The sequence below is a fragment of the Falco naumanni genome, chromosome 7 (genome assembly GCF_017639655.2).
Source record: "Falco naumanni isolate bFalNau1 chromosome 7, bFalNau1.pat, whole genome shotgun sequence".
Classification (NCBI taxonomy): domain Eukaryota; kingdom Metazoa; phylum Chordata; class Aves; order Falconiformes; family Falconidae; genus Falco; species Falco naumanni.
The window spans coordinates 13,037,013-13,064,958 of NC_054060.1; the positions used below are offsets into that span (position 1 = coordinate 13,037,013).

At 40.6% G+C, this 27,946-nt stretch overlaps 1 protein-coding gene across 1 annotated transcript; it reads right to left on the reverse strand.

Annotated features, from left to right (window-relative positions):
• Positions 1-70: 70 nt before the first annotated feature.
• Positions 71-22,674, reverse strand: TMC3 (transmembrane channel like 3). Its single transcript, XM_040601516.1, has 22 exons — positions 22,424-22,674; positions 21,111-21,254; positions 19,726-19,801; positions 16,663-16,744; positions 15,853-15,959; positions 14,723-14,821; positions 14,488-14,630; positions 12,873-13,020; positions 12,077-12,120; positions 11,772-11,919; positions 10,902-11,011; positions 10,637-10,715; positions 9,906-10,151; positions 8,164-8,292; positions 7,417-7,484; positions 7,048-7,176; positions 6,130-6,240; positions 5,490-5,615; positions 4,022-4,100; positions 3,782-3,824; positions 2,378-2,675; positions 71-1,649 (listed from the first exon to the last, which is right to left on the reverse strand). Exons 1-22 carry the CDS (start codon positions 22,531-22,533, stop codon positions 809-811), a joined length of 3,360 nt encoding a protein of 1,119 aa, XP_040457450.1. The 5' UTR covers positions 22,534-22,674; the 3' UTR covers positions 71-808.
• Positions 22,675-27,946: the final 5,272 nt, after the last annotated feature.

Sequence of the window (27,946 nt, forward strand, 5' to 3'; positions counted from 1 at the left end):
CGCCCCCGGGCCCGGGCCTGCGGGGCACTGCTGCCTCTTCTACCCGCTCTAATCCAAATTACAGGAGGGAAAGAGATAAAAAAGAGCAGCCTTCAGAATTTCAGGGAGGCGTAAAATCGCAACAGTGTGCGAAAAATAGTATAGAATTCCATGAGGAGTAATGAGCCACCTCTTTTAAAGGCCATAGATAGAAAGTTTTCCACAGTGAAGCTCAGGCTGGGCTGAGGAGGCTCACCAGAAAATCCATAGCAGATCCAGGACAGATGAAGTCTGTCTAGAAGTCCGGCATGCTTTGCTGTGAACAAATAATACTCTTGCCCGGGCAGCACACTCTTAAAGAAACTCACTGTGCTCTGTAATTAACTTATTGCTGATGTGTTTGAGCTGCATCATATTTGAACTAGGCATATCACAATGTCAAAAATTATACTGTAAATAGCAACTCTGTACAAAGCTGACTACCCGCCAAAGAGACAGAGAGCGCCTCATCTGACATTTTTGTACTGGTTTAATTAAAGTGCCCCAAGTACATAGCTTTTGCGTTTCCAGTGGGTGGGGTTTTTCTTTTTCAATAGCATAACATTAAGTAATAAATTGGAATGATTTTCTCTTCCAAATTTCACGGCATATCAGTTGTGATATTAAAGCAAGGTACAATTAACAGTAAAACACAAGGCTAACTATGCTCTTCCCACCTCGAGCAGCTGCATACACTGTTGTTGCAAAGACTACTCTGACAGGCCTCAAACGGCCAGTACAACAAATGCACGTAGGCCTGCTCAAAACACAGAAAGAATGGAGCGCTTCCTTAGACATTTGAGCATACCAGTTCATTAGGCTCAGACATATTTAGATCAACACTAGCTTTTGATTTCTTTTTGGTGAGTTTTGTCCCAGGTTTTGGATATTTTTCCTTGCTGTGAATGACCTGGATATACTGGTCGTTGCTGCTGTTCTGCGGATCACTGCTGGATTCAATGGAAATGGAATCAGATTCTGTTAGAGATTGCTCCAGCTTTTGTTTTGATTTTGGTTTCACATGTGGCTCAGGGTAGTTCAGGTGCACTTTCTTGTAAGCGTATGGAGGCCTGTCCAGGTCTAACTCAAAACCATCGCCCCAGGATTTGTAATGCACTCTGGCTAGATCTTTGCTCATAAGAATGTGGCCATCGGCACGTTCCCCAATGTAAAATCGTGGTGCTGGGCGAAGATCAGACAGTGAGCGAGGGCGATGGGATCTGTTCATTAACTGTCTCCCAAGTTCCTCTTCATCCTCCTCATCTTCGCTAGGATGAGGGGAATACATCTGGTGTGGTGTTCGAACCACGTATCTTCTGACGTTGTGCGGATACAACTCAATAATGTCTCCTGATTCATCCTTTCTTAAGTGCCTTTGGAGTCGGGAGGTAGAACGGAGCGATTTTTTGCGGGACTCATTTTCATTAACAAGAAAATACCTAGTAGCGTATGGTCTGCGTCCCGCAAAAACAGGAGCCCCTGCCCCAAGGGCATCCAGGTTTACCTGCCGAATGCCTTTTCTGAAGAGAGGCTCAGAATGAACATCTTCAGTGCGCTTTTTGAAAGTCACTGGTGTGTAGGGCTTTGTTTTACAGAGCTCGCTAGCACTCCTATGTGCAGCACTTGGGTACCTTTAGGAAGGGGGGGTGGGGGTGGGAAGAAGGAAATGTTAAGACACACACTTCAATTACTCTGTTCATTGCTCTGGAAGTCAAACCCTAGGATTTTAAGGGTAGAGGTTACAGAATCTCCATTGCTCCAGATTTTTGGGACCAGTTTGAGAAACATACCCTAAACATACCCTAGAAATTACAAGATATGTTTGTTCTTCCCTGGGCAGTTGACAATTGACCTCTCAAGTTATGCTCCCGTTCTGTTTTCTCATTATTCTGAGAACTTTTCTCTATCTGATCACTTGGTAAAAACCCAACTGGTAGCTTAATGCATCAGTCTGCTGATGTCCAAAAGTGCTTGTCCTACAACCAGACCTGCACAAGCATTCTGCACAGAGTTCCCTCACTCTTACTGTGTTTGTCCTGTTCATGGAAACAGTATTCTGCACAAACTATTTTAGTTACATACCTGAAAAGAAGCTTAGTATTTACCTTTGCTTGAGGTTCATGTAAACTTCATCAACTACATAATTTCAAAAGTTTTATAATCCCATCTCAATTAAGGGAGAGTTAGGGAGGTGGTGTCACCTCCACTGAATAGTACCCAGGAATTAATTTGCTTTTAAAAAATTCATGAACTGTTTTACTGCCCCAGACAGTCTGAATACACAAGTGTTTTGTAAATAAAGACAGATGCGTCATGGAGCTGTAAAAATAATGCCATTTCAAAACCAAAGTAGTCTTGCCTGTTTGTGATATGATCACTTCTTGGTTTCTGTACACTTGATGCTGAGGGAGCTGGCGTTAAAGAAGTTGAAGTTGTGGGAGTTGTGTTGACAGGTCTTGCAACATCAGTTGAGGGCACAGTTTGGGGCACAGACTGGGAAATGGTTTGTATTCTGGTGCCTTTGCTCACGGGAGATTCAAAGTTCAAGACACTGCCATTCTTTCGTGGTGTCGAGGACCGAACAGAAGACTCCTGGCTGATAATATCACTTTCTTGCTCTGGTCTCTTGTCATTCCCATCCAGATTTTGGATTCTGGCTAGAAAACAGAAATTATTACAGGAACTGTCCAGGTCTCTAAATTTAGGAGATGCTGTTTAAATGCAGTGGCTAAAATTCACCCTTCAGTTAGGGGATCCGTTGCTAACAGAACCCCACCGTGTTCAGGAAAGAGAAACTGGTGCCACACTGGGAGACATGGTAATAAAGGGGTGGGACTGGCATACTATGGTACATGGTGGATGTAGCATTGGGGAATATAGAAGAAACACTGGACATTGCACAGTAGGATTCCAAAATGAGCAACAAGCCAATGTATTTTTTTCAAGAGACCCATTTTAGTTCAGAGTGTCCAGCACTTGCAATATGAAGGTGGCTGAATTCAGCAAACCAGCTCCAGTGATGGTGCTGGTCACAGCCAAAAGCTGAACCTGGGTTCTGTAACAAAGGAAATCCAACTAGGACGCATACCTTATTGCCCTCAATAGTCACTCCTGATCACTATATGGCTATACAACAGGTATTTCACCATTTATAGGTCCACCAGAGAGCTCTAAGGGGGTCACAGTAGCATTAACATCTAGCCATAAGGCTACTGAATCATGTCTTCTCTTCGGCTTGGTAAATTTTTACTTGTTCCTTTCACCGGGAGGTATTAGAAGGATGGCATCCTTTCTGTAATTTCTCATTGCTAAAATCTGAGAAGCAGAAGGTGCAGGTCTGGATTCCCTCAGGCACTGTAGATCATGAAGTCTGAAATCTTTTCATTGCTGGTGAAATATTCAACCATATCAGGTCAAAGAGTAGGGCCATTCCTGTCCTCCTCTTCTGCCTACTGGTCTCTGAATTTTATGCAAGGTCTGACATCAGAGATGTCAGATGCTCTGTATCATCAGAGGTGCCTCCCAGGTTCTGCCCTGTTGGTGATAAAACGATGCCAGCAGAATGCAGATGTAATCTATGGACCTCATCTTTCAGTGCTGCCAAGATTAAGTCAAGCTGAGCTCAGAAATCATCTAAAAGGAGGACTCTGCAGGAAACAGTTTTTTAAATGTAGTTGAACTTCCCTATGTGTATGAGAAATCAAATTGGGTTTGCATCCAAATGCTTTATCAATAGTGACACCTCTACAGCTCACCAACTTACCTACTGCCATCTGAACCACCTTTTTCTTGTCTTCAGTTCTCTCCTAAAATACATTCAGAAGAAGGAGAAGCAGTATGTTATTATGGATTAGAGAGTAAATCCACTGCTGTGTAAGGATGAAAAATACAGGATTGGTTTTACACTGTCAAACACTGACAGTGACTTTAGAGATTTAATTAGGCTTGTACTTTACTAATGATCCACCAAATTGCATGTAGAAGTGCTTTGTGCTGTACTTACTGTTTGGATCTTCATTCTCAGTTGATTGTTGGTGAATTTTAATGATCTTGCAATACTTTGTAGGTAATAGATTAGCATGCTAAAAGTGAAAGAGGTGATTATGAGTCACTTCAAACATTCTTGTTTGTTTTCTCTTTGAGGGTTTATAGGTCATCAAAATGGTGTACACGTTCACCACAAAGTTGCTGCTTTGTAGCATTTCCTTTATACTGTGATAATGGATCCCAGCCTTCTTACAAGCAAACATACACAGAAGAAATAAATAGCACTGAAAACAGATGTAACAGCAGTTCTAATTGTGCTTGTGTTTTTTTGCAGGTCTTTTCATAGTGCATGTAACCCCGAGTGCATTACTAGCTTTTTTTTTTGTTTAAACTCTGAACATGCTCAAAATAAAAATTTTGATAAATATTTACTTGTCTTTTATTTCCCAATCCATGGTTACAGAACAGAGACACCAGAATTACAGCCGAGTTTGCACACTCATACCTATGTAATTTTGCTGACTGACTGGAATAACACCTTGTTTACTCTGGCATAGCTGAGATCAGATCTGGCCTGACATAATGGATTGCACTGGCTTTCAGGTGAAGTCAAGCCTTATAGCTAGACTTCATGCCACAAACATTTACCTATGTGCTTAACCATAAGTTTGAAGCAGTCAACAGATCTACTTAAATTTGTAAATATGTTCGTATTTACATGGCTGGGATTTTAGAGGAAAAAGTTACAAATAAGAATTTTTTATTTGGTCTTTGATTCATCTGAAAAGCCCAATGGTGGCACAAACTCTGCATTCATCTGTAGTTTATGGGGGGTGGGGGTGTGTGGGGGTGGGGAATGGTACAAAGGTACATGCGAGACAAATGATACTTCATAGAAGCAAAGTGAATTTCAATGGCTTAAAGTAAATATTAATTCCCAGCTGTGAACAATTACTTAGAAACTAGAGTAAGAAAGGACTTCCACTGGAAAGTCTGCAGCAAGTTATATTACATTAACACTTAAGAGCAGACCTCCATAATTGATTTATCTTGCCAGAAATCAGGATGACTGAGTAGCTTCTTTGAATGATAGACTGAGCCCTGTTCACAGTCATAAACTGAACTAATGACCATGGGGAAATGGAAAATTAATGTCTGTGGAGCTCAAGAGGGAAGAAGGATCTTAAACTTCCTGGAAGCAGCCGCACTGCAAGCCTGGGCACGATATAGTGAATTTGCTCTAACACAGTATCCCAGAACAAGAAATTCCTTTTGAAAACGTGATGACAGTCATTTTAACATACTCTCATTCCTGTCTGATCTGTATACCATATATTCAATAAGGCGATTTCTTTTTCAGATATGCTTAATAAAATTACAATAGTGCAAGTGTTTGCTCTTCAGTATCAATACTTGACCCTCCAGAGATAAGGCCAGTATTAATACAATCAGTTTACCCTGCCTGTGAAAGCCAGAGTACTTACAATAAAAGTAGCAGTGCAGGGAGGACAACCACAGGACTGCTGATATAAGTAATCACCGTGTTGAACCATGCAGGAAAATCATTCTGAATTGTTTCAGAAACAATATCGTATATTTTTTCTTGTCCACTACAAGAGGGAGGAAGAAGGCAAAATTATGTTGTACGAATCCTAAGTACCTCAATTTGTTAAGCAGTGTTGCGCTGAGTAAACAAGGAGTTTCAACAAGGAGTTTCATTCAAAACTGCTTTGCAGCAGTATAGCGAAAGGGGGGAAAAATGATAATAGTAATTTGTTCATTATTTGCTTTTTGACAATTTTTCCAAAGCACAAAGGCATTGGCCAGGCTTGGAGGGTGCTTGAACTGAGACACAAGATGGTGACACGTGCTAGATTGCTTGGTGGCACATTACATTATGTAAACATAAAGTAAATGAACCATGTATATAAAGCAAAATGTTGAGCCTCACTTAGAATACTGACACGTTCATCTAATTAAATCTTGAACTGGAAAACATTGGCAGCGAAAAAACATTGTCCTGTCTATCAACTTTTCTATTTTAGTTGGTAATTTGTGTGATTAATTTATTGTGAGAGGGTGAGATAAAATCTTTGCAATTTTCATTGGTCTGTTGTAACTTACCTGAAGGGTCCACAGCTTAAAGATGGCTTGTATCGGGCAATAGCAAAAATTGTTGGTAACATGCATAAGAACAACATGAACAGCAACATGGCCAAGTAGAAATTATTGGATCTGCAAGAAGGTGTAACATGTTTCAGATTATACTAATGAGAGAGAAAAACAGAGGCAACATAAAAGGTGCAAGTCTGTATCTACCTAACAAGTTCAAGATCGACATTTCTAAAGATCAAAATCATTCTGCTATGAATAGAAAGTCTGAACAGAGCCAGTTTAAACAGACTTTTAATGATCAAAATCCTATTTGCACGGCTTTCCAGATACCAGTGTTGCAGCCAGATAACTGTTTACAGCACCCTTCTGTAAAACTGATCTTACTGCCTGGTTGTGTTGGGGGAGAAAAAAGAACAGTGGCAGAAGCTAATTAATCTTCAAAACATGTTAGAAATAACTGATTCTTAAGAATTAAAAATGCCCTAAATTATTTTCGTTTTGAGTAAACAATTGAAATATTCATCATAATAGAAGAAAAATGGGGAAATCTGTTGTGTGATGCAGCAGACAAAACCAGATATGTCCTTGCTTTCAAAGAAAGAAACATCAGGAAACAGGACTTGCAACAGTTAGCACACGTAGGTTATTGCGCTCAATCAGATTTCTATGGAAATAAAGCATTTCTGTTAGGCCACCTGTATTGGTCTAGGAATATTCCCTAACATATTTTTGAGTTCTTGCATAACTACCCCGCTTCACAAACCCTCCAGTTTCTCAGTAACTACATTTTTTTTCACAGAAGTTTGATAGCAAATTTGATTGTCAACTTTCAGAAGAAAAATCTGTCATTTTATTCCTACACACAGAATACATTTCCATTGTCTGCATTTGATTTATTCTTTATCTTTTGTTCTCATTTTGACTAACCGAGATGCTCTGAAAACCTGCTGATGTGGTACATTACACGTTAACACAGCCCAGCTCCTCAGGTACATGAGTCCAATCAACTTGAGAACATTGAATGCTGGCAAGCAAGGTGAAAAGAAAGCTCCCATCCTGGAAAAATATCATCTTATCAGTGCTCAGTGTTGCCAGAAGCAATTTTAAAAGCAAAAGAACGTACAAAAAAACCCAGGTAAACAACAGCTCACTATCAATGGAGAATCTCTTATTATAATAAAGTATAAAAATCTGCATTACTAATATTCTACTTGAATAGGTTTCGTTGGAAATCATCAGATTGACTTAGATAATCAGCCAGCAAAGAACAAGAAGAATCGCTTATGGACTGCATACCAGATCATTCCTTGGTTGTAGACCAAATGCAATACGTTCTCTGCAATTTTGAATTCTCCATATTCTGGCTACAAGAAACACAGCGTAGGATTAATACTTTGTCTTAATCTTGTCTTCAGACCATTTATTAGAAGCATTTGACTGAATCAGTTTGCAGACAGCACGTAGCCTGAAACATCCAAATCAAGTACCAACTTCTGGCAGGCAGCAGGAACACAGTAAAACCTACCCTGCAGCAGGGGATTGAATAAGCTAATTCCTCTCTGGTTTACTGCACTTCTTTAGTTAAGGACAAAGAACAGTCCTCAGCCTTTCATGCCAACAGCTTCTTGCTAACCTAATATTACTCACTGTAATTTTCTTAGAGGGCTATATGCTTTTGGTGATTGTTCCTTGGACCGCTGTCTATGTTATGGATAGACATTACAGCTACAGAGAAGAGGATGTGGGGAGCAACTCCATGCCCTCTGTTCTCATCTTTGACTCTGGGACCACTCCATGATCTCGTTTTGGGAAAAGACAAAGATTTCTGCACCACAGCCATGGGAGTAGTCTTGAGAAAAACACCCCACTCTCAGCATTTACCCTGTGCCCTCCGATTTAAACTCTGTATGAGCTGTGCCTTTGTAGATGTGTGCTATCAAGAAATTACTTATCTGTTGAAAGGCTTTAAGGACATTCAGTACTAAGGGAAGGAGCCTACCCATCCCCAGCATCTTAGTTTGATAAAATAAAGACTGTACTTACAAACTTGCTTTCTAGATCCCAGCACCAGCAATCGCTTAAGTATCGGACACACAGTCCACGGAAAAAATCAATTAGCAGGATGCTTGCAACTGTGAAAATCATGTCGATAATTGAAAGCTTTAGCATCTCCTGAAATACATATTGTTCACACATACTGAGTCATTCTGGAAGCAAATGAACTGCATATAGATTTTTTGCATTTGCACTTGTATTTTGGCTCAAGCTCAGTATCCTGATAAAACATGATTTCACTATATCAGTTATTCCCTTTTAAGCTTTTCCTATTTGACTTTTTCCTTACTTGTCTTTATTTTAACAAATAGAACAAATATAATCAAGCTTCCAGTGTGCCTTCTATTGCTTGCAGCAATAAAACTCTGGTCATGATGGCTTCAAGCTTTTTTATAATGACTGTTCTGAACATTTATCTAGATAAACTGAAACAGTTTGGTTTTTCTACTGTACCCAATCCTTTATTATATTGATTGTTGTAATACATACTTGCTAAGTGCTTCACAATGAGAAATGTTTATTTATTCATACAAAACCAAAACCCAATGGCAGTAGGATCTTCAAGCCATAAAAGAGACCTGTTTAATGTTTACAAATGAATGGCATTATCCTATATTTAATCGAGCTTTAAAAAGCGTACAGATATATAGAAAAGATTCAATTCCAAACATCTCCAGCCTATCCTGGGGAAAAAACAAGCAATGAAAAAAGCCCATGAACACTGATTTTAAAATTTTCCTGATTGTGCTACAGGGAGAGGGGCATACAAGAATAGAAGTCAGGCTAATAAACCTGGGAGGGCCTTTTGCTCCAGATGGTCAAACACCATCTTTAATGTTGCTCATTCTGGAACAAGGAGGTCAGCAAGTCAGAGGCATGGTGGCATCATCCTTAACGCAGTGACCTAGATGTAAATGCAACATGACAGAGGCCAAAGTACATTGGGATCAAGTGAGGTCTTTTGAATTTTGTGTGGTTACCATTTCACCCTGCATGTGCTAGTGCCACCGCTAGTCACTCAAAATAAAGACCACAAATGATGTACGCTTCACACGCAGGGAAGCAAAAAGTGTTGTATTAAGTCTGCAGATTTTCTGCAACCTAACTGTGGGAACATGCATACATGGCACTGCCACCCAGCTGGCTCCATTACGAACTGACATAATTTTGAAACCTTTTGTTGTTGACCTCTTTCTTTCTGGAGAAGTGAAGAACACTTGATTCTCCAGTGATTTACTGAGGCAGAATGAATAGAGACTCCAGAGATATTGTACAAATGACCAAGGGCACACTCTCATGCTTGGCTTGGGTCTGCAACACCATCTATCCAGACAGCGATCTGACCCTGTGCAGGGTGCATGCTGCTACTAATACATTTTTACAGTCATGTTTCTCTGTATGAGTTTAATAGGATGTATCCTATTAAAATAGGATCTGTATCACACACCTGTAGAGATCTGCCTGTGCAGAGCTGAAGACAGAGACCAAAGCCTGGCAAAAGAACATCTGTACAACACTAAACACATTGTAGGTACTGAACAACACCCAAAACTTGTATCTTTGGCCATATCGCTTTGCGCAGTCTTTACTCTTTCTACACAATCCTTAGCTAAATACTGGAATTTATACAAAGAAAAGCTCTAAAATGCAACACAGAACAACATGATTTTAATTTTTTTGTCAAATGTGGGGTAGGAATAACTTGATGATCTAATAAAACAATTACGTACTTGACCAACATATGTCTCCCAGCACTGATCCTGCGGGTTCTGGGTGTTATGGTTAAAGGAAAATGTCTTGTTAACCAGCGTGTCAGAGACTGTCAAGCCTTGAGCATGACTCCCTTCCGATATGACAATGCTGTTTCTCTTAGTTTGTACATCAGGAACAGTTGTAGATAAATTGTCTTCTTTAGAAAGAGTTTTGGTTGCCAACAAGGTGGTAGAATTACTTGCATTGCTGTTAACATCAGAGTCCTGAAATAATAAATGTCCCAAAAGCTACTTTTTCAACCATACATACATGCAGATGCCTGTACCTTCTACAACATACACACATAGAGGCATTCATGTATTTTCAAGCCACAGTTAGGTGACTGTTAATTAGCTGTCAATGTATGGAGTCTGATGGACCGTTTTAAGGACAGTATTGAAAGCTGATTTTAGGTAGCTGGAAGTATTTGACCTAAAGTGATGGGTGGGTTTTTTTCTTTGATTAGTTAAGCAATGCACAGAAATCTATTTATGATGTTACATCAGCGATCAAATGGAGCCAGTTATCCTAAAAACCTACAAGTAGTTATAAATGAACATTACAAACTTAACTTTACAGTTGTATGAAACTGTAATATTTTTTAATCAATCTCAAATTTTTATTTGACTTCATATATGTTATAATAAATAGAATTGTGTCTATAAAATCTACTAGCTTTATATATCAGAAAACATCAAGTTAAACTTACAGTGACACTCATACTGTCCACTTTATCCAGGAGAGCAATGATTAAACTGTAGAGGTTTCCCAGGTATAGAACAAGAACCCTAAAAACAATAATAAAAAAAAAAAATAATTAAAAAAATAAAAATAATAATAAGATACAGGTTATTTACATTATTATCCCATTGACTTCTCATACATTCTCTGGTTAGGCTGGACTAAAACATGCGACTAGAACACATCTCTCCTCTTCCTCCCTACGTATGGTCTACACTGCATAATGCCCATACCTGGCAAGCTGGAAGCGAAGGGTGGTCCTTGGATGATACATCTCCAGAGCTGCCACAAGTTCAAAAGCAGAGGGGGCAATCATTGTGATCAGTGACACAACTACACTTACCTATAGAACAGAAAGACATGGCATTTTTATAGCTTTTCATGTAGATCTCCTGTGGTACCTTGGGTGCTGACCAAAATACTGGTGACGCACGTGCTTTGGCGATTGTTTTTCTTGGATTGCTTTAAAAAGTTATTATTGATGTTAGTAATTATAGTAGTTCTAATCCAAAATTATAGATCTAGAATACCACTTGGGAATCTTTACTCCAAACACTGTAGATTTGAAATTACTACTTTATTAAGGGGGGGGGGGGAGATGTAGGAGACCAACATCTTTCTCTGAAATGAATGAGTAGCTTCTGCATACCTGTTCACTTCCTACTCTCAGTATCCACTCATTCCTGTGAACAGGAACTTTCACAGACCATTCAGCATCCCCCAGCTGAAATCAACAGCTGTTGTCAAAGCTGATCCCTTTCTAGTCCACTGTTTGTTCAGCTCAGTTGTGGGTGCAAAAGTAGATTTGTAAGTGATGGGAGAGTTTGTTGTCCCCACAAAGCAGTGGCCAGCTAGAGCTGCAGTCTCGGTAGAGGGAGGACCTGCAGCGTCCCCCTGGCCATTGCACTCTGCTAACACCTTGCTGCAGAGCAGAGGGAGCAAGTGTGTGAAGACAGATCCAGATAACCGCCACTCTGCCCTCTCGTTCCTCATTTCTCATGGCTAATGTCTCATGATTTACACCTCAGCACACACTATTGCTACAGAGAGCCCCGAGACGATAACCCCCCTTCTAACACAGAGGTGGCATAAAGACAGCGTACCTCATTTTTTTCCCAAAGAGTCAATTCCTTTTTAGTGCGCTCTAACCTTTGGGATCGATCCACAACAAAGTATATGATGTAAATACTTCCAGCAAGTGAGAGAAGTACAAGGATGTTTGCAATAATTCTTAAACTTATAGTCACTGCCCTGGAGGAAAAAAAAAATCAGAGCCAGTACAGTGGGTTGTCTTATGACACCAGGGTCTTTTCTAACGTGGTGTTTAGGAGTATGAGACAAGCAGATTAGCACTGCTATCGGCATTGAAACAGTGCTTTGAAAAGTATCTCTGCTTTTATATACATACAAGTTTTTGCTTTTCTTCTTTTCCTGCTCTTCCAATATAGCTTCCTTGAAAGAAACACAGCATTATCATTATAATAGTGTTCAGCAAAAACAATGCACATCTCTTTCACAGAAGGTATCAAGTATACTAATCAAAAACTTCACATCCTGGGCATGCAAGTAGATAAATACCTTTCTGCCCTGCATAGCTTTTTATAATACAGAACTGTCAAAAGTTATCCTCAGTCATTAAAATAAATAAATACCATAGATTATTAATTCATCCTTGACACAATTCGAAGTATTTTTGTTCAGTGACTTAATGAGAATACACCAAATTACTTTTGATGAAAACCACATCTGTTCTTAAATTCTAAATGGAAATCATCTGTATTTAAAGCAATTTTCTAATATTGAGAGCTGTAAGATGTCTCTGGACCATTTGTTATGGAGAGATGAAATAAACTGAGTGTTTTCACATTGTTAACATGAATTTGGTTCTACTACTCAATGAAATTGCATCACAAACCATTTTTTTTTCTAGCTATCGAACTTCTTGTCACACGGACAGTGGCATCAAACAGAACTCTTCTAAAGAGGAGCACCATGGCCTTACTGGGACAGAATGAGTGTCAGCAAGCGTGATGTGACTGCAATACCACACAGAGATGTGACATCAGCCCTCCCCTAGGCAAACAGATCTGTAAACAAGTACCGAACAAACAATAGGAAACGCAAGGGAATGAGAGGAAAGACTTGCATAGCTTACAGCTTAACAAACAAAGCAACTCTAAATAATTTGAAGGTCAGTTGCTCACCCTAATGCTATTAACTATGGCAGCAGCTTTGCTCTCTGCAGCCTCTGGGTTTCCTATTAAATAGTCCCAAGCACAGAACAGTCTCCAACAGAAAGTGTAATTTTCATCAGAGGCACTTGCTAAACTCATTCTTGAGTTCTTTGCCATTCTGTAAAAAAATAAATAAATACATATTCAGCTGTTGTTAATGTGTGAAGATAAACATGAAGGAGATCACTGGTTTGGTTCATGGTTTTCAGATGTCTACACCTTTAGAACTACCAAAAATTTGCAGCAATTGGTGTTGGCAGCTTTCTGAAGAAAACAGACCAGGGTGAGGTTCAGAGCATGAACTTCACTTTTGTTCTAGTAAAGAAGTGACTCACTGTGGAAGGGCATTCTGTTTTGGTATTTACATTCTTTATAGCTGACAAATAAAGCAAATAAATCTCACTAGAGCTGTAGACTTAAACATATTTCAGTTTTACGATCTCCGGGTAGGATCCAGCTGGAAGATACCATCACTAAGACAACTATTATTGTGATTACAAGCTAGTTTGGCAAAACTAGTGATTATGCACAAGATCTGTTTGTTTTCTGTATTGTTTTCACCCTCAAAATAGGTGTTTTTGTCAAAGAGAAACCCAGTGCCATTTTACAGACCTTGGGAGAAAGAAAGAAAACCCTACCCACTCATCTCTGATAGGCAAGATGGCAGAATATTACAAAGTGTAAGAAATGAAATTAAAATTAGTAGCTTAAGAAAGAAAGGGCATCCAAAAGGACAATGTTAAAAGGGAAACTGTAAGCAGCTAAGCAAAGATCAGTGAGCTAAGGCAGAAGAAGAGCTAATCATATCTGGAAACTGCAGATGCGTAGATCAGTGTCAAACATCAGTGACCCGTGGCACAAACCAGCAGATAGAATAAAAATAAATGGAAAGGGAAGGTTTGGCTTCAAAACTGGGAATTATTACAGGCAGTGCTAAAAACATCCCTTGACTTCACTGTGCTGGATAAATAGGTATCCAGAAGGGAAGGGAAAGCAAATCAGGCGAGGATAGAGTGACCTTGCCTCTCTCAAAGCATTGCACATTCCTGGATTTATGGTCAGTGCTAGCAGCCTTGCTCTCTCTGCTAAGTAACTCCTACTCCTGGCCCTTCAACAGCAAAAAAAATTAAGCTTAGATTTGAGTGGGATGCCACATACCAGCTGAAACACTGCAAATGGTATTACATCTAGGATGGAATTTTTGTATTTGTATTTCAATAGATGGCAATAATAATGCTGAAAGCATTACACTTAAAATACAAATTTCTGTCCTAGTGATATTTATACCAGAAAAAAGGAAAACAGAAAGAACTTCCATGAGTGTCAGACCTTACACTATACAAACACAAAGCACACAGATCATCTTCTGTGCTGCCCTTCTTTTATAGGCTGTGCAATTGAAGAGAGATCAAAGATAAATGATAGCAAGATAAAGAGCAAGCTAGAATGAAACTCAGTCTGCCTCCTTAATATTAGCAGACGAACAGATTAATAGAACTACGCTGAATAAACACAGAGGAACTAGGACAATTAGCGATTGCCTGAACACACAAGCTTATGAACAGCAATAAATGGGAAGTCTCACTTTTTTAAGAGAATGATGAAGCTGTAAGCAAACACTGCCATTCCGACAAGGAAGTAGGCGAGAGGCAGCCGATACCCAGCTTTCCCAATCTTCCTGTCACGACCGTAGTAGCCATAAAACAAAACAGAGTACTGGAGGTAGCCCTGCAAAGACCAGAGCCCATAAGTAAGAGCAGTAACTAATGGTTACAACAGAACAGCCACAGCAAAACAATAAAGAGTGGTTTTAGTCTTGCCCCCAGTGACCAGATGGTGTCCAGGTCTTGAGCAGATGCAATATGCTCCTTGGGAATGGTCTTGCTGACTGTGCTGCCGAACGGTGCTCCGGCCAGTAGCTGGGGGAGAGAGAGAAGGTCTCAGCAGCCGTGCGAGCCCGACTGACCTGGGGCTGCGCAGCAGAGCCCACCGGGAGCTGCCTGCGCAGGTGGTGCTGTCAGGACAGCGGGTATTGGGTCATTCACATCCTGGACTAGATACTCCATGAGAAATCCTGCATTAGTGTTCCACTGAACTCGAGGGGCTGGTGGGTTTTTTTGCTACCTGTGGTCTAGCTACGAGGAAATTTAGTGCTCTGCAGACATCTTCAAAATGTCTGAGAAATGAAAAGAGAGATCAACTGTAAGCATTAACAAAATAGCTTTAAAAGTTATGTGGTTTTTTTTTTAATTTAAGCGTTTTAAAATTAAGTATGACAGTGTTTGATCTCAAAATGGTATTCCAAGATTAAATCTACTTTTCCTTAAAAAAGTAAAAAATGTGAATACCTTTTTATTTCAGTTTACTTTTTTGTTTGTTTTGAGGGCACTGACTTTTTTTCTGTCTAGCCAATGGGAAAAAAAGATCAGATATTCCCATGTTTTCTGATAACGTTATTAAGCACAGGCTAGATGAGGCAAAATTATATGAAGAATTTAACAAGGTTAAATAGCCTTACTTGTGTGCAAGAACAAAACAAAGTTGTGGCTGTTCAGAAATTCTAGAAAATGGATTATAATGGACAATAATCCAGAGTCTGGAGAGGGATGCTATTTTTTTTTCTGCCTGTAAATGACACTAACAAGACTTGAGCGTACTCAACACCAACTACAGCTTTTAGGATTTGGTTCTCCGTTTTAGTAATCTGATACAAACATACTCTGTAAAAGCATTAGTACCACGTTGACAAAGTATCGTCTCTAACACTAATAACAAAAATCTCTTATCCTTTGACAGAAAAAAAACCCCTCTTAATAGAGGAATTTATTTTAAATAATTAATTTTAAACTGTACATTTCAAATTTACATATACCTTTAAGTGTGGCATTTCTTTAGTTCAGAAAGTGCAACAGCAAGCATTTTTCTGTAAACATAAAGAACATGTTCTTACCTCTGGTAAGACTACAAATGCTCCTGTCATTATGGTAAGTACAATATTGATTCCAAACAGCCATCTCAAGAAGATGAAGTAAGATGCAACTCCAGACCCAAAATGACCTTAAACCACAGAAAATACTTATCTGAGCTACACAGTCTATAAAAGCCCATGTAATTTATTCATGAAGCATTATTTGAACAATAAAACAAAAGAAAACCCTCTCTCATTCACACTGGGCATACAGCAAACTATAGAAAATGTTAACATGTCACTGAGGAAAATACAACTAACGCAAACGCTGTTGGGCAAGTCTCAATTGCCGGCAGCATTTGCGCAAGAAGCTGTAAGCCAGGTGATGGTGTGCACCCATCATTCCTTTACCACTGAACCGGCAGGACGACCTGACTGCTGAAGTAGCGTTAAGGGCTGCTTTAATCCAGCTGAAAGACCCAAGGGCTGGTGATGCAGGTTCCAACCACACTGAACTCTGGGCAGATGTGAGGACGTCGGCCCAAGGATGCTGCCCCACGGATTGTGATAAACTCTATAAGCAAATCCTGCTGAGTTTTCAGAGCCACAATGGGACAAATTTGACTTTTTAAAGGTTATCCCTCACTAAGACCATAAATGAGATGTGTGACGTGTCTAAGGCACCAGAAAAAGAAGAAAAAGCAAAGTTTTAAATGAAGATGTCACGGCTGAAAGTTTGCATTTAACTCTTTCCCACATACTATTTAATTAAGTAAATTCAAAAATAAACCCTAAGACTCAGCATTTTAGCAAGTGCCTTACTGTTCAATGATGTTAAATATTTATACTTACTCTCTATTTTCTTTATTCTCATTTCCCAAGGAATAAAGATTACCACAAAATTATACGCAAGCCGAATAAACTTCCTCCAAAGCTGAGAAAAAAGCAGAGAAATTAGAAATATGACTTTAGACATGTAAAAAAATTAAAAGAAAAATGCAGAGTATTTTGCTCATGTCTCTTTCATCTTCTATGACAAGAAATATTACAAACATTAATTGCTAAGATTTTAGAGCATGTCTGCGAGTAAGGTGGGTAAAGCCAACCATGGTGGGGTTTAGAACCACACGAAAGGTGGGGGGCGCAGGAATGCTTGGCTCTGCTTACCAGCCCAATGCCACCAAAGGTGAGACTGAGCACCCTTCGTACACCTCTGAGGGTACAGTCAGGAGCCACCCATCTACATCTTTTACACAAAGAGGCCGTGAGGAACCAACAGATGCCAACAGGTGCCGTTCCCTGTTGCCTTCTCCATGGCTGGGGGCTGCGTGCGGAGGGCAGGAACGGCAGAGCTGGGCCAGGCAGCGCTCCGGCAGCAGGACTCCGCGGCATTTGTGAGGGAATCTGGCTGCACTACACGTAAAAAATCTGATTTCCAGGACAAACAGACAACTAACTTCAAATTTAAGAGAAACATAATACCTTAAAGCAAATTTTCTCAGAGGAAGAATAAGCTTTTGTATTCAGCAGCAGCAGATTCAACTACTATATTCTCAGCTCTGTGTATTACAGCTGACGCCTACAGAAAACCTGTGTTATTTCCTGGAGTCTTTACTCAGCCTCCATTTTTTGCATGGTCAGAGGTAAGCATCTTCCTGCACCAGAGTGGGGTGCACATACACATATGGGAGAAGAAACAAAATCTGTGTTTGCAAAACTGAGTGATTTTTTTTATTTGTTGAATTACAGCTGTAACTTTGTGGTATCAACAGGATAATATTGGTATATCATGCATTATATGGTATTTTTAGTACAGCTAGATAATAAAAATACCCTGTATTTTAGGCAGCAGCAGTATCGATGTTATATCTTATAATTTAATCTACTAAACCCAAAGAGGTGTAAATAATTTAATTTAATTACAGGACATATCATTCATCTCTTTGGCCAAAGTTAATTAATTTTTATGGTGGTATGGGTATTTTATTGCATGAATGGGAAGTATTTTAATTAAACAACAAAACTGTGGATTATCTGAATTGCATGGGAATTGCCGGGATTTCTACTTTCATTTGAAAACAGGGTTCACAAGACTGAGAAAGGAATCAAGCAGTTTGTGCCAGTTGTATTGCAGATTTATAAAATACACAAAGGTGTTCATTTGGGAACAGTATTTTTTTTTAATTGTAATTAGGTAGCTATCACCTCTTTTCCTGCCTACTGCATACCTGAAAAGATAATTTGTACTCTTAGAATCCAGAGTATGAGCCTCTGGTATTAATCTCACATGTAAAAAAATGAAATGCAAACGTAAAACAACTGAACCAAAAAGGAAAAACACTTTCAGTGTCCAAACAGTAAAAGGTATTTTAACTTCAATTTTCATAAATAGCAGCATGAATGGATTGTCCAAATATAAACAGTGGGTATCTCGCCAATTTTAAAAACAGACACACTTACAGCTGCATTTTGATCATCACACATACTAAAATCATGCTTAGAACTTTGAGTTCCTAATTTTGATGTTGTAGTGCTTGTTTTGCTGTGCTACAGGTTGTGTCTTCTTGGTCACTGTGCTATTTTCTGAGAAAATACGTGAAAATGAAACCCTTCCAATTCAAACAAAAAAAGTGCAGCTCATTCTGTTGCATTTGCTGATTTTAGCCCTGAGGTAAAGGCTATATTCCCCAATGTGTAATTAGCAGCACTCATTACGTGTAAGGGAACTGTATTCTTTTTTCCTAGAATACAGTTCCCTTACATGTAATGAACGCTGCTAGTTAACTGCTGAGTTATATCTCTGTGCTGAATATCTTCAAGCAAATACACACAACAGAGACAATTAGATTAATTACAAACTTTTACTCACTGTGAACTCTAAGATGAAAGCCTCTGTTCTTTAATAGGAAGAGGAATATGAACAAGTAATGAGCCCAGCCTCTGATCTACTGACATGTACTGCAGACCCTTAGCACTTCTCTTTCTGGGTAACGTCTAGTTCCACTTAAGTCAAAGGCAAACCCCAGTATTTAGATTAACAGCATTTCTTACTTCCACTGCATTTGGCACACACGCAAAGGCTGAACAAGGAAAAATTACTCTCTCCTACTTTGGGCAGTAGTACTTTTAACCTTTGCTGTGGGAGGGCGTAAGAGAACAACAGATAGACGCGCAGCCTTCCACTTGGTCAGGTGAATACAATACATGGTATCTTATTTTGTTACAACCCTGCCTTTTTGAATTAAGATAAGTTACTCATTAAATGACTACTCATTTCCATGCCAAAAATATTCTTGACTGCTTAGATGACTAAAGATATCATCTCTGTTGGTTGCATATTAGGAACAGTTTCCTACATATTATTAATTTCCCGAAATCAGGGCCAGGATCTATTTTCAGTGGTGTAAATCAATTTGCTAAAATTAGATTTAAATTCTTTGGATATTATGCAAGCAAAAACCTTCTTTAACGATGTATTTACCATAAGCTATTATAGGATTGTCTTCTGAACTAAAAGCTAGACGCATTTTTCATACTAAACTATTGAACTATGGCCCCAGTGTCTGTGAAATAGCTCTTCAGGGAATATTGGCATCATGTGGTTGGTATCCCATTCCCATCACCCCCTCTAGCAGCATCAATATTTGTAGATTATTTGAGAAGGAAGCTTGTACTGCATTAATAGACATTCATGCCTCAACACATCAAATTAGTCTGCAAAAATTTAATTACTAAGGTCACAATAGGAAAAAAAAGAAAAAAAAATCCACCAGCTTTTAACTGCTTTTTCATCCCTCTAACAGAGTCCCAAGATGGAGATCAGGACTACATAGCAAACACAAGCTTCTGGGGATGGAAACTGTAGATGACTATTGGTATAGAAGCGAGCTGTAACTTAAGAAAAAGCAGCCGTACCTCTGCACCAGCAGCTTGGTAACCTCTCGTTCTAGTGAGCCTCCCTTCGTACTTCAGCACGATCTCCTTCGCCTGTCTGCACAAGAAGGTGGAAGCTCATTCTACATGGATTCCATCACTGGGAGCCCCTTACTCTGCACAAACAGCAACTAGCAAAGTTGTCAAATGCTCTGAAGTACAACCATAGACTGCAAAAACCTTATCCAGGCAAACCTTTTTTCTTTTCCTATTGAGGTTTTTACTGACACTTTAAAACCACTGAGACTTCTATCTGAGAAAACTCCACATTCAAAAGTTTGACTGCAGGGAGTGTTTTCTATTCCTCTGATTCTGTTCTCTGTCCTTTTGATTCACATTCCTCCTTTTCAAATGACATAACCCAAATAAGTAAAATAAAAAGATCCCCATTACAGTTTGGCTAGTCTCACGCGGATACTAACAACTCTTCAGCAAATTTGGTGCAGCACTCTGGTGAGGTGCAAAGAGGTGTATGTTCTTCGGGACATACTCAGTCTTTGACCTCAGTGGGTGGTGGGGACCACCAAAATCTCATCAACAGGAGCAGGAGGGCACCAAGTCACAGGCTCTGCCTAAGATGGAAAAATCTCTCTTTGCTTCCGAGATTACACAAGGGCTCTGTTGCTGGTAGGGACCCTCACGACGAAAACGCCATCCTAGCTTCACGTAGGGTTGGTTTTAAGAGAAAGCTGCTAGACAAAAAGCAGAAATAAAGCAAGCCCCAAACAGATCATGCTGTGAAAGACCTGACAACTTAGACAGGTGGTCCAAAGAGTCAGGCACCCACTCTTTCATTGTAAATTTGGAATTACTAATATAATAATTGCAATCTTAAGACGTAAAACATTGTCACTACGCTGAACATACCTTTTAAACCTACAAGTGTACAGTATTTACTGCCATTTACAATATATTAGCCAAAGATTATGACCAGCTTCTGTTCTCATACCATGCAATCACCTTGAAAATGGCAGATTGTTTTTCCTTTTGGGAATAGAGTGTAATAATTTAGCTTACAAATGTATTACTGAGCATTATCAACTGCCTTTCCTTAGACCACTTAACAGCTGACACACTGTTTTCATAGTTAACAGCCAAAGTGTGATTTCTTGTTCTCTCTTCTGCACTGCGACTGTCTACAGGGAGCCACAGGCGTGCACAGGAGCCAGCTTCACCTGCGCGCTTTCCACCCTGCGGCTGCTGCCTTCAGCCAGCTCTCAGACCTTGTCAGAGCACCCTCATGGCACGCTTTCCTACAGCTCAACCGTTTCAGTGCTTCATCCCTTCCAGTTTACACCGGAATACTTCTGAGGCTGGAAGCACCGCCACAGTCAGTGAGCCTGAAGCTTTCATGCAAACACCTTTACCTCAGCGCCCTCAGCTTCTGCCTCATCGGCCACGGCCGGCAGCGGATATTGGACATGATCTCCTTCTGATACTGGATGTTCTGAAAGATCTGCTCTGGGTCATGGCTCTCAGCCTTTTCTTCACCGATATCATCGTCCGAGTTGCTGGCAGCCAGGCACACACCCCACAAGAAGAAAAACAATACAAATTACACCTGCTCCGATCCCCAGCAAGCTGTTGACTTGCACAGAATCCAACCTATTAGAGCAAGAGCACAGCAGCGAGCTAGGGAACTTGCATGGCCTTATTGTTTTAAAGTGGATGAATGATTCTGATGATTTCCCCATCTCCAGGATGTGCCTCTTTTCCTCCCCACCGCTTGCTGCTCAGTCATAAATTACCCCAGCTCTCCACCACGAGTCCCAGGCTTTCCTCTCCGAGCATTTCCAGACATACAGCTTGTACATCACGCTAGCAAGACACTGTATATTTTCCTGGAACAAAGTGCTGTCTATAAATATTTTCATCAAAAGCATTTAACGTTCATTTACCCACCACGTGGTACCAGCCTTTTGTTTTGATCGCAATAATGATAAAATGTTTTCTTAGAAGGGGGGGAAGAGATGCTTAGATCACAGTCACCCTTTGTTCCTGCTCCCTGCTGAGGGGGACAGGAGCGTCACCACATTTGCTAGCTGACAGCTCTCATAATTCCTTGCTTGAAACAGGATATTGAATATGAAACAGCAGCAACACTCATTCTTGCAGAGGCTTAGGTCTAAAAAGCTGTGATGACTCTTTCCCCCTGAATAAAACGAAGGGATCTGAAGTACTGCAACAGCCACTAGCTAGGAAGTTTTCTAATTGTATTGCTTCGCACTTCTTGGGAAAGTTCCTTGCAATTTTGCTGAAAAAGCAGCACTTTTTAATCACTTAGAAAGAAATCATAACCTAAGCCATGCCTTGTAAGAACAGTTCAAAAGACATACTTCATCAGACCACGGATTCATCGGTCCCGTCCCCTCGGTCAGGGGGACCTTCAAGGGAAATGTATAATTACACTGGAGAAATGTCGAGATCTGTGACCCCGCTGCACCCTGAACTCCCCGGAGTTACCCTGTTTTACGCACAGTGTTCACGGCTTTTGTGAAAACAAGAAACAAAGAGGTTTGAAATACATCTAAACACAGAGAGGAGTCTTTTTATTTTCTTTTCCTCACGCTCCTTTCCCCGCTACCACGCTCTTGACTAAACCGCAAGCGAAGAGGCACGACCCCCCTCGGGGCTGGATCCGGCGGCTCCGCACCCCGGGCAGGGGGTGGGGGTCCCTCACCTGTGGGGTGGCTCCTGGTAGGTGAAGGTGCCGACGTGCCGCTTCACCGTCCGCGACTTTTTGCAGGACTTGGCAGGTTTCGGCGCGGCAGCGCCCGTCGCCGCGGCCATGGTGGCTGGCAGGGACCCTTCGGCCGGGCGGGCAGGCGGCTCCGCAGCAGCCAGATGTTACCGGGAGCAGGGAACGCCGGCGGGGTTGCAGCCTGCCCGATGCTGCAGCCCGGCAGGGGACCGGCCGCCGCGCCGTGCCTGCGCGCCTTAAAGCGGCAGCGCACCGCACCGCGGGCAGCGCACCGCGCGGGTGCGGGGGGGGGCAGAGCCGGGGGGAGGTGGGGTGGGGGTGGGCAGCTGCAGGCCTGAATCCAGAGCCAAGTTTCCCTCGTCAGGGGTGAAGTATTCCCTCAAAGCACCATCCCACCACACCACGGTGGCCCGCTCTGGGTGATGTTTCCAGTGGGTGCACTGGGCGTGCTGCTGGTAGCTCCGCTTCATGCACTTAAGAGAACGTTGTTGCTCAGGTAAAGTAAATTAAAAGAACGCAACTTGCATTTTGGCCCTTACTAACAGAGAAAGGTGCAATGTCGTTCTCCTGGGGGACTTCCAGATCCCCTCCTGGAGGACGGCCCTGACAGAACATGATGCTGCAGCTTCCCTGACGCCGACCTCTCAGCATGACCTCCGTGCCGCCTACCTCTTTATGGCTTTTCTCTTGGAATGCCATAAAGAGGTAGGTGGAATGAATGAATGAAAACCCAAAATGCTGCCTATTCAGACAAGTACAGGTTATCAAGCACTTGGCTCTTCCTTGACAGTTGGAATATTTAGATTATGCTCAATTCCACTAATTACTGTATCACCTTTAACATTCCCAATAAGCACTGACTAGATAATTGATAACAATAATGGTTACTCCTAGAGCTAAAACGCTGGAGAACATCATCATCATCTGATGCTCATTTCCCAGTTCTTCAGTTCTACTACTTAACTAAATTTATTACAAAATTGATTTAACAGATACTAAAATTATTTTTAACACAGAGAATAACTTTAAAAGACAACAAATCAACTGGTGCTGTGGGCTTGAGGACCTTGTATTAAATAACTATTCTCTTTCTCACTTTCTATATGCCCTGAGGCAAACTCTTGCACTTTTATGCCTCGTTTTCCATCCTCAAATAAGGACAGCATTTCTGCATTTCACAGGAATGATGCAGTTAGCACCTATTGTATAATGCTTATGTATTATTACATCATTAACTGGCATCATATGGGCATCAGCTTCCTAATTCACTCAAAGTATTCATGTATATGATAAAACTGACAGAAAATACCAGTTTTCAGTTTTGAATGTCTCAGTCAAAACACAGTAGCAGTACCTTTGACTCAGTTTACATCTACTCAAAAAGTAATCCATCCATTTAATCCAAGATTAACTACGGGGCAACTAACATACTGTACTTGCCAGCAGTCACATTTTCATGGTGGAGAATCCCCTGATGCCATTCCTACAGTCAGCACCAGCACCACCTCTCTGACAGCATCTCTGCAATACTGGGTTGGGTTGTCAGGACAAAACAGGCTGCCCCAGGCTTTGCTGGAACCAGGGCAGCTGAAGAACTTGACACATGGTCAAGTGAATTTCCAGTGCCTTTCTCCATCATCGAAGTTGAAGGTATTCTGGGTCGCATTATTAAAACAGAGCAAAACAGATCAAGAAAACTTGATATGAATAGTTTCTATGGCCGTAATTCGATGCTCAGAATGTAGGAGACAAAGGAAAAGTTTACAGATAGTTTTCACTTGTTCCTAACTTGGTATTTTCTCTCCTTAATAGCAATGCAGCAAAGATTTTAGTTACATAAATCAATAGTCTGTTGTAGTTAACCTTTATTTACAGCGCCTGAGAAGAAAGAACATTAAGTTCTCTCTGCTAGATTTCCTGTAAAGAATAGCACAGGCTGCTTTTTCCCCTCTGTCCTGAGTTAATCTAAAATACTGCCACTTGTTGAGAAAATTTACTTTTCCATCATCATGGTTCTGTCCATTGTACTATACTTATTTAGTTAAATAACTAAAGGGCTACGTACTCACAGGCTTTATTATTTGTAGTCTGAGTTACATGCATCGTTTTACAGTCCATTTGGTGTAATTCACTCCACACTTTCTAGATGACAAGGAAGGACTAGATAAAGATGACGCTGCATTTCCAAAACATAGCCAACAGTAAAGCCCAGAGCCCATTTGGTCAATCTTGTTTGAAGCTTCCCCAGAAATCTGGGAATTCCATTAGCACAAAGCAGAACAACCCCAGAATTGTAAAGAAATACCCTTATTTAGAGTTCACTAAAATCAGGCAGCTGTATTCTGCACCACCCTTTTCACTCCCCCTTTTGTCACACATGCATGACTTTAAAACCTAGTAAAAAACATCCGTGGAAACATCACTTGGCCATGTTCTACTTAAGACATGCTTTTTTCCGTGAACCAAACTCTCTAGTCCCAAATCCATTCGGAGTATCTTGTGTACACCTTCCTTTAGCCACAATAGAGACTAAAAGCTGTGGACTCCAGTTTGGACAGACCACAACAATTTACCTTTTTGTGTGCTGCATTTTATTATGTTTCATAGTGAAGTCTGTAAAATAAACACTGTTAGAGCTTTGACATATCACACTATCTGTACTATACTTAAATCTGCCAGCCTTTTGAATGGCTTTCCTATTTGGCTGCTAGTGCATGGGACAGAAGAAACATTCTACTGTCTTCTGTACGTGTCAGACCGTTCATCAAGTGAAAGCAAACAGCCAAAAGGAACGAGTATCAGCCCAGAAAAATGTCTGCATTAAAAGGCTTATCGCCTCTTTCCAGCTGGAAAAACAGAGGAACTATTCTAAATGCCAGGAACGCCCTTTCAAGCTTTGATGCTCAGAGTACTGCAAACACACCCACTTCACTTTTTTTTTTGACCTGCTACAAGATATGTTTTCAATTTTATAATTTAAAAGCAATAATATGTCAGTTCAAATGTATTTCCTTGGTAGCAGTCAGTTATTTTCCTTTGCATCTTAGCCAGTGGCACAGCACTGGGGGACAGATTCTGCTGCCTTACGAGAATAAGCACCTCTGTAGTCACACTAATCTACTGAAGTCCATTAGCTGCCTGCTCATTCCAGTTATGTACAGAAACGTTAGACTCAGAAACTAAACATAAACTAAGGAAAATTCCCCTACACCAGAAAGTAGGTTTTGACACAGTAACATCCTGAATCCCCAAGAGAACATAAACTAGATATCCAAAAACTACAGGTGAGAAATATAGCAATGTCTCCCTCTGTACTACCGTTCCTGCTTCATACTTTCCCCTGAACTTTCAGATGCCCTAGTTTTTATTTGAAGGAACCCCAGCAGAGAATTTAAAACTTTACATCATGGGTAGCTCCCACGGATTACTAAATTTCACAGATAAATAAAGCAGTATTCTTTAATATGATAGTAGTACAGCACTACCAAAACCATTAAAACACTAACATTAATGATATACATAATTAGCTAATATATCGTTAAGATATATTAAAGCAAAAAGGAAGATAAATTTTGTTTCCCTTTGTTAGAAGAAAGCCTAAAGTCTAAAAAGCAAAGGGACAATTTAAGCCTGACATTTATATAGCTGTAATACTGCCAGTGCTGGAGTCACATATTTAATACGAAGTTACTACCAAACACTAAAAGCACAACGAGCAGCAAGAGAGTAATGAATTCAGAGTCCGTCTGACAGAAGGATGCAGTGTGCTTTGTGAGAGGTAATAGAAAGCAGCCTTCAGGAGTTTATCCCTGAAGTTGTTGGCATCCCCCATCACCTACGAACCCTGCAATAGCCTCTTTAAAGAACTCAAGCGTTTACTCAGATCGCAAAGAGGGTTTTGGTTTTGCTTCTCAACTCAGCAAGCAGTTCAGCAACCAGAACACCCAGCTGCCCATTTCAATATGCTCTATTGAATCCAGAAACCTACTGGGGTTTGTTTTATTCTGAATGAATACTACAGGGGTTATAGATTTGATTTCAATTGCCATTAACTGGATGTAAAACAGGACATCAACCTTTTACTGCAAATCCTATAGCGGCAGCTCTCCGTGCGTAATAGGAAGCCTCACATTTGATCCTTAGGATCATTTTGCATTTTCAAACACTTATCCAGGAAAAAGCTGGGTTGGTGAATTCTACTTACTGAAAATTCAGACAAAAAGTAGGCTATATTCTCCATGCTTGTCCATTCCCATTGAACTTCAGTGTAAATTTTACCCATCTTCCCAGTTCTGCAGTTAAACTCTGGGACCTTTTCAAAATCTCCCTCCTTGGGAGGTTCGCAGCGCTGCTAGTCCCAACTCCAAGGTAAAAATTCAGAAAGTAATGAGGTTTTCAGTCCTTTCTGTAAACAGAGAACATTATGCCTCCAGATCCTTAAGTACATAAAGCAGATGGGGAAAAAATTATTTGGAAACACTGAAAAAAGACTTGTGCATCTTTAAGTGAATTAATTACATGAAGTGCTAAAAACATTCAACTCTATAGAAACCACTGATAGGTAACGATGCTGTACAGCATCCAAGTTTGTGTGAAATCACCGAAACTCAGCTTGAGGACCTTTAGAGCAGAAAGAACTAAGATCAACAGCCATCCCAGCTGGACTTCACAGACAGACATCCCATTCTCAAATTACAATCTCGGTTCACCTGTTCAGTCCCCAGAGATGGTGCAGATGGGCAGCTGGAGAGAAGGGCAGTTACGGGATTTCCAGGGTGACAATGCCAAAGCCATCATCTTCACTTACTGAGACTAAAATTGATCTACTGAACTCTGTTAAATTCTTGCCTACCCGTGAGATTGTTTGGGCAGTTTTTTTCATACAGTAGGTTTTGCTCTTGAATTTCAGCATGTTCATAACTCTTGCTCACATTTATTAGACTTGGATCAAGGGGAATACTCCCATTCCGGTTCAATTTTCTTTGTGAATTCACATCCCACATAAAAAAAATACTCTGTTTCAAAAACTCCTCCTGCAGTTAACTGATTTTACATCATCATAAGATGACTATTAAAATATACATCTCTGTGATAGTACAATCCACAACAGAATATACTGAATTCAGAAAATTGTTAAAACCATTTTAGAGCTTAATGCTAAAATAGCGGCTAAGGACAAACAGAAGGGAGCAGAGAACTAACTACAAACAAAGGCAGCCACAGGCTGAGCCCAGCACCCATGGTGGGGCAGAGCGGGCCCCAACAGCTTTTGCAGCCAGTTCAACTGATGCACATGGCTTGCAGCACTGCCCTGGTCCGCATAACACGCTGCCCCTGTGACTTGCCGCCCTCTCTACTTTCAGGTGCCAAGAAAGCACTTAGGCACCATAAGCAAACTTGTTTTCAAAGTATCATAGGCTGTATCTGCTTCTGCTACGAGGGAATCTGTATTTTGTGCAGCTTTGTCTGTCTAGCAGTATGATGTGCATCCTACAGACGTAC